Source organism: Cordyceps militaris, assembly GCF_000225605.1.
Source record: "Cordyceps militaris CM01 unplaced genomic scaffold CCM_S00007, whole genome shotgun sequence".
Taxonomy (NCBI): Eukaryota; Fungi; Ascomycota; class Sordariomycetes; order Hypocreales; family Cordycipitaceae; genus Cordyceps; species Cordyceps militaris.
The window spans coordinates 977171-990196 of NW_006271975.1; the positions used below are offsets into that span (position 1 = coordinate 977171).

General features: G+C 52.8%; 4 protein-coding genes across 4 annotated transcripts; 1 reads left to right on the forward strand and 3 right to left on the reverse strand.

Annotated features, from left to right (window-relative positions):
• Positions 1-712: 712 nt before the first annotated feature.
• CCM_08529 (uncharacterized protein) lies at positions 713-2636 on the forward strand (the record flags this gene model as incomplete). Its single annotated transcript, XM_006673667.1, has 5 exons — positions 713-792; positions 1353-1520; positions 1611-1876; positions 2147-2508; positions 2556-2636. 5 exons carry the CDS (start codon positions 713-715, stop codon positions 2634-2636), a joined length of 957 nt encoding a protein of 318 aa, XP_006673730.1.
• Positions 2637-3076: 440 nt separating this feature from the next.
• On the reverse strand, positions 3077-4488 carry CCM_08530 (endothiapepsin precursor; the record flags this gene model as incomplete). The annotated part of the gene is made up of 4 exons (XM_006673668.1): positions 3077-3864; positions 3914-4038; positions 4087-4201; positions 4260-4488. 4 exons carry the CDS (start codon positions 4486-4488, stop codon positions 3077-3079), a joined length of 1257 nt encoding a protein of 418 aa, XP_006673731.1.
• A 1002-nt stretch (positions 4489-5490) lies between these two features.
• Positions 5491-9661, reverse strand: CCM_08531 (chaperone protein dnaK; the record flags this gene model as incomplete). Its single annotated transcript, XM_006673669.1, has 3 exons — positions 5491-8483; positions 9080-9224; positions 9317-9661. 3 exons carry the CDS (start codon positions 9659-9661, stop codon positions 5491-5493), a joined length of 3483 nt encoding a protein of 1160 aa, XP_006673732.1.
• Positions 9662-10182: 521 nt separating this feature from the next.
• Positions 10183-12834, reverse strand: CCM_08532 (uncharacterized protein; the record flags this gene model as incomplete). The annotated part of the gene is made up of 9 exons (XM_006673670.1): positions 10183-10407; positions 10459-10787; positions 10838-11342; positions 11401-11428; positions 11484-11676; positions 12204-12252; positions 12340-12408; positions 12528-12614; positions 12745-12834. 9 exons carry the CDS (start codon positions 12832-12834, stop codon positions 10183-10185), a joined length of 1575 nt encoding a protein of 524 aa, XP_006673733.1.
• Positions 12835-13026: the final 192 nt, after the last annotated feature.

Consider the following 13026-nt stretch of genomic DNA (forward strand, 5'->3'; position numbering starts at 1 on the left):
GTATGTATCCATCGTCTGTTTGTGCAGGTATCTGGAGGACGGATTCGGAGAGTTACTATCATGGCAGAATGTGACTAGAGACGGCTGAGGCACAGGTGCAAGCCACCGAATGCAGGCGCCTGGTGATCTCAAGAACAACGCATTGGCTTGTCACTGTCAGACTAGCACATCTGCATATCAATCCCCCCTTGTGTGCTAGGATACTCCAACGAAATTTGTTTTAATCTCCTCCCATATTAAGATTGAGCCGCCCCCCGCCCTTTTGACTGTAACCCTCTCGAGGGTTCATCTCACCGCGACCCCATTTCTTGTCGTTGCCCATTCGTCTCTCTGTCTTGTCTCTTGGACTCTTTTCCACTCTCGCCTAGTCTTTCTTCCTCCTTGTTCTTGCTTATTTATTTTTCTTCTGTGTCATCTTCATCTTTTGACAACGGGAAAACCAAAATAAGCATCCAATTCTGCTGCAAGCCGTCAACAACGTTCTGCACCCCTTTTTCTACCCGCCAAATTTGATACCCACATAACCACTGCTCGCCGCACACCCGCGACGTCATAGCCTCACCCCTTCCTGAGACGAGACGACCCCTCGACCAAGCAAAAAAAATCAAAAAATCACACGACTTGCCGATAGCAAAGACGAAAGATACGAATTCTTTGACTGCAGACCATAGCCTCGAAAATAATCTCGAAATACTCTCATCATATCCCAAACATGGACTCTACCACCGAACGCAGCTATACCGACGAGGAGCTCGACCGCGAATGGCAGCCGACCTCCCGCCGACCTCTATCGTAAGTACTGTTGGCTCTCGTTGCCATTTCCCGCCTTGATTTCCTCGCCCATCTCGCATTGGGTCATCATCTCGCCTTGCGTTGCATCGCATGGATGACCGCTGCTCATCACCGCGCCTGCATCTCGCCTTGCCTTGTTTTTCCTTGGCCCGGCTCGCCTCGCCTGCTCTACACCTACAAACCAAAAAAGCACCGCCCACTTACTACAACCACCCGCCTCTTGTGCCAAATAAGAACTCTCGCGTCTGGTATTCACACGACCACGCCAATCGAGTACCTGATACTTGGCCCATCCCCAGCCTCATCGCCTAACTCCTCGTACTTCCTACCACCCGCCCGGCTCCCCCCCCCCGAAACATGATCCCTATCCTGCCACCCACACCCATGTGGAGAAGGACCGGTCGCTACTCTCCTGTTGTCTTTATTACAATCGCTTCTCTCCAGCCATCTCGTCCCTTTCCCTTCCTCCTCTTCACCAACCCATCGATTCGTTGAAAACACACTTCTTCCGCCTGCCCAACGATCCCAAAATCATATATAGCACACAAACACCCCAGCAGCATCACCATGGATCAGCATCACCAGGACACACAGTCCCAGAAACAGCACCGACGGCTAACCCTCAACTCTGACGATAGAACTATCGCTCGCTCCTTTTCCGACGAGCTCATGGATATTTTTCGCATTGACAATTCCGTGGCCGACCTCGATCGGGAAGTCGACAGTAGGTGTGTATACGCCCATTACATCCTCGAGCTCGAGCTTGACACGGCCTTGAGCTCGAAGCTCCCCGAGTGAAAGCTAACACCGCTTATTAGACGAGCCAAGGTGAACCGCAACACTATGGAGCTTGCCTCCCTCGAGGCCCGCCTCCGCGAGATGGAAGAGCGTCTCAAGCAGAACCAGCGCATGCGCCCCGACCTCGAGGTCAAGACGTCGGACATGTCAAAGCAGGCTCCCAGCCACCCACCGCCTCCCCCTCCGAGCAAGGACGACAAGGCTCGCTCTCGTCCCGGCAGCGCCCGCGCCCCCCAGCAGGCTCCTAGTGCTGGCAACATGCCCCCTACCCCGGGCGGCAGTGAAGGTGAATAACATTTTGTCACCAAGGCCGACGACCAACGAAAGCCGAGCAAGAAAACAGTGTCGCTAACTCGATGCCTGTCACTGTCACAATAGACGGCGACCACCAGTAAATGATATGACCAATGTTTTGCAAACAAACACTCGTCGAACGAGGGCCCCTGACTGCCCATGACCACCACCCCCACGATGCATGGACGATGCCAACCGGCAATTTTGCCCATTTTCATCTCGTTGCACTATCTATCCCATCTCCGAACCGGGTAGCTGGCAGTTCAACGGCCTTTTCTCCCCACTTGCCTTTATACGGCCGACGTGCTTCTTTTCTTTTGGTGGCCGTATAACCTATTCGTCTACCTAATACTACCCATGGACTGTCTTGTCTATTGGGTCGCCTACTTCTCTTCTCCCAACGCGAAGCCACGCAAGCTACGGCCAGTCAGCATAATATATATTCGACACCAATACCACATACAAGCTACGGGCACACCGAATCAAGTCTTGCAACATCATAACAAGAGACAGACTCGAACACTTTCTGATATCAAGGCCAGCTGCAAACTCGATTTGATAAACCACTGGGCCAATCCGGTGCCGCCTTTTCTTCTTGTGCCAGAGAGGTCTATAATCACCGTTGTACTAATACTTTTTTCTTGTTTGATTTATTTTTTATTGAGGTCTAGTTGGCATTGGGTGTAGGAAACTGGAAATATGAGTACGCCGAGAGTCGTCTGCTTGAGAGGGCGGGCGACGTGGTGACTTGAAGAAGAGGGTTTTTTTTGGCGTGTCGTTTTCTTTTTTGCGCATCATTGTATAGCATGATTTCTCTCCAGGATACCAATCATTGACATTATCCCTTGTGCTACATGTGACTATACCACCTCGCTATTTTCTGCGCCCGCAAACAACGTGAAAATACAAAAGCAAGAAACAACCAATCAACGAAAACAAAAGTACCATAACATAGAGAAGAAGATATGAAGAAGCCAAGAGACTAAATAATGAAACTCAAGATATTGTATAGGCAGCGAGCGCGCTTAGTGTAGTAGATGATGGCAAAGTGCCTACACTCACCAAACTAAAACTTGATTTCTGGCTACTACCTGTCGGATATTCTACTGATTCCCTTGCTCTCTGAAACCACTGTCCCTAGGTACAAAGCAAAATGACAGCTGAAAATAATGTAATCGAGCAAACATAAAAGCTACATCTCGTCCGTGAGCACCTTGTTGGCGAACCCGACGCGTTGCTTGTCCAGGTCAAATGCCACAAACAGCGCCTTGAGCATTACGTCGCCCAGCACCACAATCTGCATACCCTCAGCACTCTGCATGCCGCCCCAGCAGTACTCGCCTCTGGGGTCGGCCGGTCCATAGTTGAGGTAGCGTCCGGGAATGGTCAGGATGTGCTCTGTGCCGGGAAGCTTGAGCAGCAGGTCGGGCAGATCCTTGGCGTTGGCGCAGGGAAAAGTGTAGGCGCCGTCGAGCTCGACTGACTGACGCATGCCTGGAACGCTGTACCAGTACCGACTGGCCAGAGGACTGGGCAGGAACATAAGGGTCGTGCCAGTGTCGATGGTGCCGGAGAAAGGGTAGTACCACCACGTCTGATCCGGAATAGTCCACGAGGTCAGGTCAAAGTTGACGTCCCAGTGAGCACTCCTTCCAACTGAATCGAGCCAGGTAATGTTGTCTGAAGCCTTCGCCATGTCAATGCGACCAAACTCAAACTGGCCAGTGGCATTCTTCTTGAGGTCAACAGTGAAGACTGGCGAGTCAAGGAGAGGGGTAAGCATATCCATGAATGTTGGTACAGGAGGATCGATGTTGTTTCGCAGACGCTTGGCGAGCCCCATGATACCGCTCATCTCGATATCCGTCTCGAAGCGCGAGGCCATGGTTTGAGCAGACTGCACGGTGGCATTTTCCACCTCGATGTTGCCGAATCGAATCGTATCGTGGTATACTATACCAAATGCCGAAGTGCCATCCACTGGAGAAATTAGTAGGGCTTCTAATTACATACGTGCTCCTTTCCTTACGGTACTGAACATCCCAGCGTGATTCGTTGATAAGAGACGAAGTCTGGGAGTCTTTGGGACGATACTGGGGTGCCCAGGGTCCGTTTCTGTTGACGCGATATTTGGTGTCCGTAGATTGCACCCACCTACTTGTGTTATTATGTGATGACTTTTATTCTTCGAGGTAAACGTACACGTCAGAAGAGCCGGTATCCAACGCCAATTTGACCGTCTGTGGTGGGTTACCAATCTGTATGTCGGCTAGGTACAAATCATCATTGCCCATGGGATGGACGTCAACGAGCCCGTCTTACCATTGCGAGACATTTTTAGTTATAGCTTCAATGGGAATAGTACTTGCACATACCATCATCTGCGAGAGAAAACGGAGTTGGTCGGGACTTGAGGGTGCTGCCGCCCCATTTCTGCCTTGCTGCGGCCCAATCGCGCTGGAAGTCTCTCTTGCCCGTCTCGCTGCGCGCAACTTCTAGCGAAAACGATGTCGGAGGTAGAGCTTCAGTATCCCGGACAGGGAGCACAAACGACGAGGCAAACGAAGTCGCAAGCGACAGCACAGACAGGCTCTGCAACAACATGTTCAACCGACACAACGAGGGCCTGAAGCAGGTGCCTGGAGTGTTTCTTGGGATAATTCAACAGGATCTTGAAGAGACGAATGAACGAAAAAGGAACGAGCGACTTGAAGAATGATGGAACTGCTTCAAAATGAAAGAGTAAAGGGGGATAGCGAGAGACAAAGGTGACCGACTGGGCAATGCCAAGGTGAGAAACGAGAGACGGGGATCAGCAATCCAGTTGAAGAGGGTTGGGCAATAAACAAGAAAGTGAGCACCAGGACCGTCGTATGATTTTCTTCCAAAACAATCTCAACACACCATCCAAGCCAGGCTTTCTGTAAGCGGGTAGGTACAAACGGATGTCACCTGGCAGCTGCCAGGTCTTGGCTTGGCTGTCTGCCAGCTGCAACGTCGCTACCCCAACAAGATCATCAAACAAGAGTACGAGACACATTGATTCCAATCTAAATCGCATCCAATATCGACCCCTCCTGCGAGAAGACACCCCTTTCTTCCAACTCGTGCCCAGCCGTGTCCGGGTTCGCAACCTCCATTGCCCGTGCATCACACCCAGCGTCCTCGTATCAGTCGCCGAAACGGCCACGCTGTAATAGCTGGCTGGTCCTGGTACCACATCGCACGAGACAAACACGGCATGAGGCGGCGATCCTGGAGGAAATTAAACGGAGGGGAGGGTTGCATAGCTACCTAGGTAACCTACTTGCCTACGTAGGTATGTACATGGCGTGCCGTGCTTCGTGTCGTGACCCTTTGCTATCAGCGTTTTGCTGAACGTACACCGGGGATGCTGCACAGCGGTCACCGCCAGCACAACAGTATACACAATAGTTGAACGGACGAAAATCTCCGACAACTTTAAAAAATGTGACATCATGTATTTTGTTCCTATTTTTCCCCCAAGCCAATGCGAGATCAATCACCATCTATTCTATGAGAAGCTCCTCTCAGTTGTTACATATGTACAGTTGTTGATATAGTTGCCCCTTGTTCTTAGGACGTTTATAGTTCGTCGTGTCCTTTCGTCTTGGCCTCCTCCTTGCTGCCATCTTCCTTCTTTGTCTCCTCATCAGCATGGCGCTTGCGAATATCAGCGAGAATCCGGTCAAGCTCCTTTTGGTCGATGCCTTCGGCAAACATCTCAGCATCCATGTCATTGACGTCAAACTTCTTGCCCTTGCCCTTGCCCTTAGACTTGGAAGGCTTCTTGGCCTTGGGCTTTTTGCCGCTGCCATTGAAATAGCGAAAGCCCTTCATGGCGACCTCCATGCTGATCTTGCTAAGCTTATCCTCCTTCGCAGCAATGTCGCTGCTCACTAGAACGGGGTCTTCAGCAGCACCGAGCTTGTCTTGCTTGGCCTCCATGTCTTTCAGCCACGCCTTAGTCTCGGTGTTGAGCTTCTCAACCTCGCTGAGGTCCTCGCGCTTGTACGGTGGCGGGGTTGCCGCTGCGGGCTTTTCCTCCTCGACCTCTTCCTTGGTCGTGGTAGCATCCTCATCTTCAAGGCCGTCAAACTCACCCGTGGATGACTCGGCGGCGGCAGACGCAGTGGAGGTGGAGCTAGAAGCCGCAGAAGCGCTGGCAAGATACTGCTCGTGTTCGTCGATTTGCTGGTAGATGCCCGCGAGGAAGTTATCAGTCTGGCTCAGGAGATCCTTGAGCTGCTTGACAGCTTTCGGTCGGGCGGTGGACTCTTGTACACGCTTCTGAACTGGGTTGGCAAGGTCCTGGAGCGACTTGAGCTTGGCCTTGAACTCGTCCTTCGTGGCAGTGGTGCCATCCTCGTAAAGCCAGTCGCTGGCCTCGCTAGCCTTTTCAGAGAGCGTAGTGCGCTCCTTCTCAGTCGATTTGGCAATAAAGTCGTCGTTCTCGAGAAGGTCACGAATCTTGTAGGTGAAAGCCTCGAGCTTGTTCAGAGCCTCCTCCCGCTGAAGTCTAGCCTTGTCGGAATCGGCAAAGGCCTTGAGTCGATCCTTGGAAGTAGTAAGCTCTTCCTGAGTGAGCTGGGGGAGGCCAGCCTTCTCAATAACAACTTGGACGGGAATGCTGACCAGCTCCTTCTTCTTGACATCTTCCTTGGGCGCCGCAGCCGCCTCAGTCGACTTGGAGTCATTGGTACCGGTAGAGGCAGAAGCCGACTCAGTAGAAGAGGAAGCGCTCTCAGACGACTTGGAAGACTTCTTGGGCTTGCTAGATTTTGTAGACTTCTTGCCCGACTTGGTAGCGTCCGCCTTGGCATCCTCACCATCCTCGGAGGCGTCCTTCTTGCCAAATCCAAACAGATTTTTGACACCGTCGATCAGAGTCTCTTTGACTTCGGCTTCGCATTCTACGTAAGCCGAGGCGACGGCTACTTCGCCATTCTCGCTGGACAGCTTGAGGGCAAGTTTAAATACTATTTCGGAGTCGACGCAGGAGGGGTACCTGTCCTTGAGAGCAACGGCTGTGGCGGTCAGGTTCTTGGTAGAAAAGGTGGCAACGGTCTGGTCGTCATCGCCCACTTGCTGGTAAAAGGTGCCAGAGAAGTCCTTGAAGTCGTGGAACGTAAGCGCCTTGGGAGCGCCACCAAGAGGAGAGGTGGAAGTCCAGAGACGCTGGCGCTGCTCCTTGCCCTTGGCGTTGGTGTACTTGATGCCGGCATCGTAGTTGGAGCCCTCCGAAATTCGAATCTCTTTGACGCGGAAACTGGGAGATAGCTCGGCGCCACGGAAGCCAGCACCAAACACAGCAGCCTCGTCAGAGTTGACGTTGGAGCGAAGCTTATCAGCGGAGCCGACAAGCTTCTCAAGGGCCTTCTGGACGAACGGGGTTCTCGTAGCACCACCATGAAGAATGATAGAGTCGAGGTCGACAATGTCAAGTCCAGCCATCTTGAGAGCGTCGTTGACAACAGTGGCAACTCGCTCGGGGAAATCTTGAGCCATGTTCTCGAAATCGGCACGAGTCAGCTTGAACTTGAAGTCAACATCCTCATATAGACCCTCAAAACTGGCGCCGGTATTCTGGTTGGCGCTAAGAACATGACGAACACGCTCAGCTTCCTTAATGAGCTTAGCCATTGCACGTCCATGAGCGCGAACACCCTCCGAGGTGGCAGAGACTTTCTGGGCCGACTTAGACTCGAGAAATTGCGAGATCATGTTGTCCGTGATGAGGTAGTTGAGCGCATCACCACCAAGAGTGCGGTCCCATCCAGCGCCAAGAGACTGAACCTCCTGGACGGTCTTGTTGTACTTGCCAACATCCTTGACATTACGGCTCTGAAACCTGAGGACGGTGGCGGTGGTGGAACCGGCGCCCATGTCGAAGACGATGTGGTACTCAGGCTTGGCACCCTCGTTGATGTTTGGAAACTGACGACCGGTGGCGTAGTTGAGACCGACCGCCAGGCCGTCGCTCATGATGCCGAGGACCTTCAGGCTGGCCATTTCGGCGGCGAGCTGGAGGGCGCGGCGCTCCTCGGTCGTATAAAAGGGCGGGACTGTCATGACGATGGAGCGGACCGACGAGCCCTCGCCGGCGAGCGCCTCCGCGTTCTTCTGGATGCTCTGGAGCTGCATGGCGAGCAGCTCCTCGACCATCCACGCCTCCTCGTCGGCGGTCAGCGTCTTGGTCTTGAGGGAGGGTGTGCCGCGGGTGGCGTGCGCCTGCAGCTGCAGGGCTGGGTGGCGCGCGGCGTAGTCGGCGACGACGGCGTCGCTCGCGGGAAGGCCGAGGAGGGTCTTGAGGTTCGGGTAGACTTCACCGGGGAAGCGAGCGGAGAGGGCAACGGCGTCGGCGCCGTAGGCGCGCTCGGGGAACTGGCCAGACTGGGCGCCGCCGGGGGCAGGCTTGAAGGCGACGGCGGACGTCTCCTTGCGGCGTGAGTCCTTGGTTAAGACAATATCGAGGGGCATGCCAGGTTTGACAAGGGCAGCCTTGATGTACTCTGTGCCGAGGTCGACGCCGAGGACGGCGGAGACGGCCATGACATTGGAGGCAAAGAGGAAGAAAGCTGCAAGCAGCGTCTTGAGTGAGGATAGGCGTAAGCGCGCCATGTTGCTGGGATGTATTATGTGGTGTGTAGAAGGCGGTTCAGCGGCGGAAAGTTGCGAAAGGTGGCTCGTGTGGGTATTAGGAAGGGACGAGCATTGGACGAGAGAAAACGGAAGAATGAGAGCAGAATAAGACTGAAGAAGGTGGGCAGTTCGAAAGACGTCAAAGTCTAGGCGACTCAATTGCTCCAGGAAGTGGGCAGGCCGGCCGCGTTTTGTCGTGAGGATGTAGTAACTATTAAAGGTTGATGTGGCCAGCGAAGCATGTCGGACAAGGACAGCTTGCCGCTCCACACCAAATCGGTTAGCTCAGGGCGCAGGACCCCACGCAGGTACCGAAAAGGACAAGTTGCAGAGTCTTTTTAGTGCAAAATCTACTAGTAAGGTACTTGGTACCTACCTGAAGTTGAAAATAATAAAGCAGATAACTAGGTAAGGAAAGAAATAGAACGGGGATTCACAACATAAATAAATTAAAACAAGGAAGAAACGAAGAAACGCAGAAAAACAACTACATTAAAGAAGATGGTTAGAGTTGTAAAGTGTCGTTTATTACGAGTCAGGCGTCTGTTGCCAGCTGCCTTGTGCTCATCCTCTGGCACGATTTGGTCAACAGCTCGTCGCCCATATTGACGACCGCCTCCGTCATCTCGTTCGAAATAGTCTCTGCCTAGATACTCCAGACAACCAGCCTCGCATGCCTAGTTATGCCGGTCGATCCACTGATTCTCCGGCAAAGGAGCGCGGCCCGCGCTGTCACCATGGTATCATGTCGCTACTAAGAAGTCAGTACGTCCGGCTCCTGCCTAGCATGCACTCTAATAATAGTGCCCTCTAGCATGTATCGTAGCGCGACTGCTGTGGTAGTAGGCATGACGTGCAAGGTGGTGAAGCAAACTCCCAACACAATTCGCCACTGACAGTCAACCTTGAGGCACGTCGGAGCACGAGACTGGCCGGCGCCAGGCAGCCACCACAGACCAAACCGATCTATTTCTGGGCCTGGTTCCAAGCCTTCCTTTGTCCGGTCGTAGGTGCAGTATGCGAGCCGCACATGCCGTTCTGCTCCGTGGTGTCGCTCTCGACACAAGATATATCGCTGCTGGTGCAGTTGCTGATTCTTCGCCAAAATATCCATGTTCAGCTAGCAGAGCGGAAATCCAGGTTGAAGCTTCGTACCAAACCACGGAAGAGCGTCAGCTGTGTAGCCCTCGCTCACCTAAACTGATAAATTTCATCATTTCTGAACAAGCCCCAGTTGTAGCATTGTACCCCTATCAGACGAGCGTGTTTAATCGAGCTGCAGTCTCTTGTCGCGTCGTGTACCGTTGTTCTTGGGCCAACTCGCTCTTGTCATCGTCTCGGGGTCACCTGGGGCGTAAACATTTTTCATTATTTCATACGTAGCCTTGCTTTATAAATGCTCAACTGACCCGTCTATACACGAGGTTGCCACCGGCCCTGCACGAGGTTCTGGAACGTTCATTAGCCACCCTGGTGCTTCCTGCCGGCCTCTCCCAATCCTCCAAAATCCAGTACCAAAAAGGTCAATGAAGACCGAAAACGCCGCCATGCCATTGTGTACAAGTTCCTCTGCGCTCTAGAGGACGGTAAAATGTATCGCCTGGCACTCTTCGCAGGCTGTAGCTGACCCCGTATCTACTGATCCTCCTGACGAGGGGGGCGAGGAGCGGCGCTGTTGGGGTTCGTGTTACGGTTGTTACCCCTTCCCCTGCCCCGGCCATCGCCACGGCCACCTCGACCGCGATACTCTCCACGACCGCGACCGCCACGGAAGTTACCACTTCCTTCGCGCTCATGACGAATCTTGTTGCGCTGCACCTGATGGAATCCATCGTTTGGTTGTGCGGTGCCAGGAGGGGCCTGCTACCTGTTAGTTTGTGGCACTATATCGGTCAACAGAAATGAACTTACAGCAGTGCTTCCGTCGGGTTGGTCATCAGCCCAAGACCGAGCACCAGTGGCTTCAACATGAGCCGCAGCTGCATGGGCCGCATCCTGAGGAGCCTTGACATCCACCCACTCTTGCGAGATTGATAGGTCGTTGCCATTAGCCAGCCCATTTGGGACAGCTTCGCTAATAGAAAGAGCCTCAGCACCAGCCTCAATTTCCACGACATTGGGCTCTGTAAGAACAGTGACGGGCGCAGTAGGAGCAGAACCCTCCGTTTCCGTCTCAGTCGCCTGTGAAGCTTCCGGGTATGCCACAGTATAACCCTTGGCGAGGGTGCTGATATCAGAATCTGTCGCCATGTCAGTGTCATAAGTAAAATATACACCACAGCCTACTTACAAGTTGACTCGAGCTTCTCTCCGGGGACGCTGACTACTTGCTCCGCAGATCCCTGCAACAACTTCACCATGGCAGCGACAGCGGAGCTGTCCCCAGAGTAAATGGCAAGCAGAACTCCCTCAATGGCCTGAGTCTCGTCTGACTCTGGGTCTCGGCCTTCCTCTCGACGGTACGCAGCTAAGCGGAGGAACTGCGACAGCAGAAGGAGGTTCTCCTGGAAGCTCTTGTCAAAGACCTCCTTGACTTCCACAGTCACATTCTCTCTGAGCTTTTGAATTGTTTTCTCGAACTCGGCCTTTTCAGCTGCAGCTTGGGCTACGTACTGATCATGTACCCTCTGATATTGGGCAAGCTGCTCCTCGAGAGTCGCAAGCTGAGCCGCAAGACCAGGCTTCTTGAGAATTTGAGTTTTCTGGTCGGTGTTGAGAATCTTGGCGGCAACCAACTCATCGAGGGTCTTGCCTTTGTGCTCGGCAAGGAGGGAGTCCGTCTTGTTGGCGTTAACCTGCAAGCGTTTGTTAGAATCGGCGGCACTTTAGCCTGGGGGCGGGCAGCAGCCTTACAATTTTCTTGTTTACATTGCGAATGTTTCTACGGAACTCGTCAGTGACATGCGACACGAATTCAATCCCTTCGAAATACATACTTTTGGAGCTCCTTGATGTATGGGCTCTCGAAAACATCGTCGGCCCTGTCTGCAGAGGCGGCAACAGAGGTGGTGCTCGGAGCAGGAGAATCGCTACGCTCGATGGCCTTGGCAGCCTTCTTCCTGGCTGACTTGGAAAGGGGCTGGGTAGCAGTCGCAGCAGCCATGATGATCGATCGGACGATATCGTACGCTTGTTGTGTAGGTGTTTGTTTCGAAGGCAACGTCGACGAAAATCGAGGATGGAGGGATTGAGAAGGCAAAAAGGACGATGCCGCAATGCAGAAACAGGTGCAAATACGAGGAGGTGATATTGCAAAGACAAGGTAGTGATGACGGAAGAAGTTTAGGTTCTAGGGGGAGGAGAAGAGTTCAAATAGTCAAAGTGGAGGAGTGAAACTCAGGTGCCTGGGCGGGTGGTGCACTTGTGGCCGTTTGTTCGACGACAGCCCGCACTGTTGGCAGTGGGTAGCCGGCTTCTAGAATCACACAGAACCACGACTCTTTTTTAGGCACCGGTTAGGCCTAAAGGAAGCTCTGTATTCTCAAAATCTTTATTTCTATTGAGGTGGGTATCCGAGTTTTTCCAATTGCAGTGAATTCTATCTACTACAGGATTCCAGCAGGTCTGCGAGCGTTGGTGCCTGAATGTAGGCATCTACTTAAGGATGTGGACCCGGTCTCGTGCGCATGTCGGGGGTTATCAGGCACTACAGTAACCAAAGTCTCGATTTCGCCACAGATTGGAGCCGCCTAAGCTGATGCCTGCCTGTCTGAACGTATATAGACGGCCGTGCAGGTATGCCGCCCACTCATGGCTGCACTTGCGTGGCAATGCACAGCGGCATTATCGTACAGATCGTGTCGTGTCGCATTCGCGGTCTCCGCTCTTGGTAGATCGGGTCGTATGGGGTTGCCTGCTAATCTGCGATGTGTTTGCTTGGTTCACGTCTAGCCTCGTGTTTTTCAACCCTTGAACTTGGCAAGAACATCCTGCAAGGTGATTAGCTGCTATCCAATATTCAATGCCTTTGGCATCCTTACTCGCGTAGCCTTTTTGACACTTCGGGTTGTTAGGCCTCTTTCGCCAGACTGCTTGGATTGGATGGCCGCTTCTTTGACGAGACTGAACTAATGTAAACAGACGTGCAAAAACGGATACATCCACCTGCAATATTACCTTTCCATAAAGAGCACGTAGTTCAGGTAAATCTGTCGCCTTCTCAGTTAGGTAAACAACGGGGTGCGGGACGCAGCGTACCGACACATCGGCGTCCTTCTTCAGTGTATGATTCGAGTGCGCCTTGATAATCTTTTTCAACGTCGCCTTCGGATATGCTTTTGTGCCCATTTTGACAGCGCGTTTTCCCACCTAAGGCAGCCAGCAGGTGTAGAGAACCTTGAGTCGAATTCTATGTCGCGTCTGAAGGTTGAGCTTGTGTGGGGCGCGACTCATGAAGAAGACGGTGCGAAAATGAGCTCAGGCACTGTGCCTTACACAGTATCCGTACCCCACCATCAATCTTAGGTTGCTCCCGAGCAG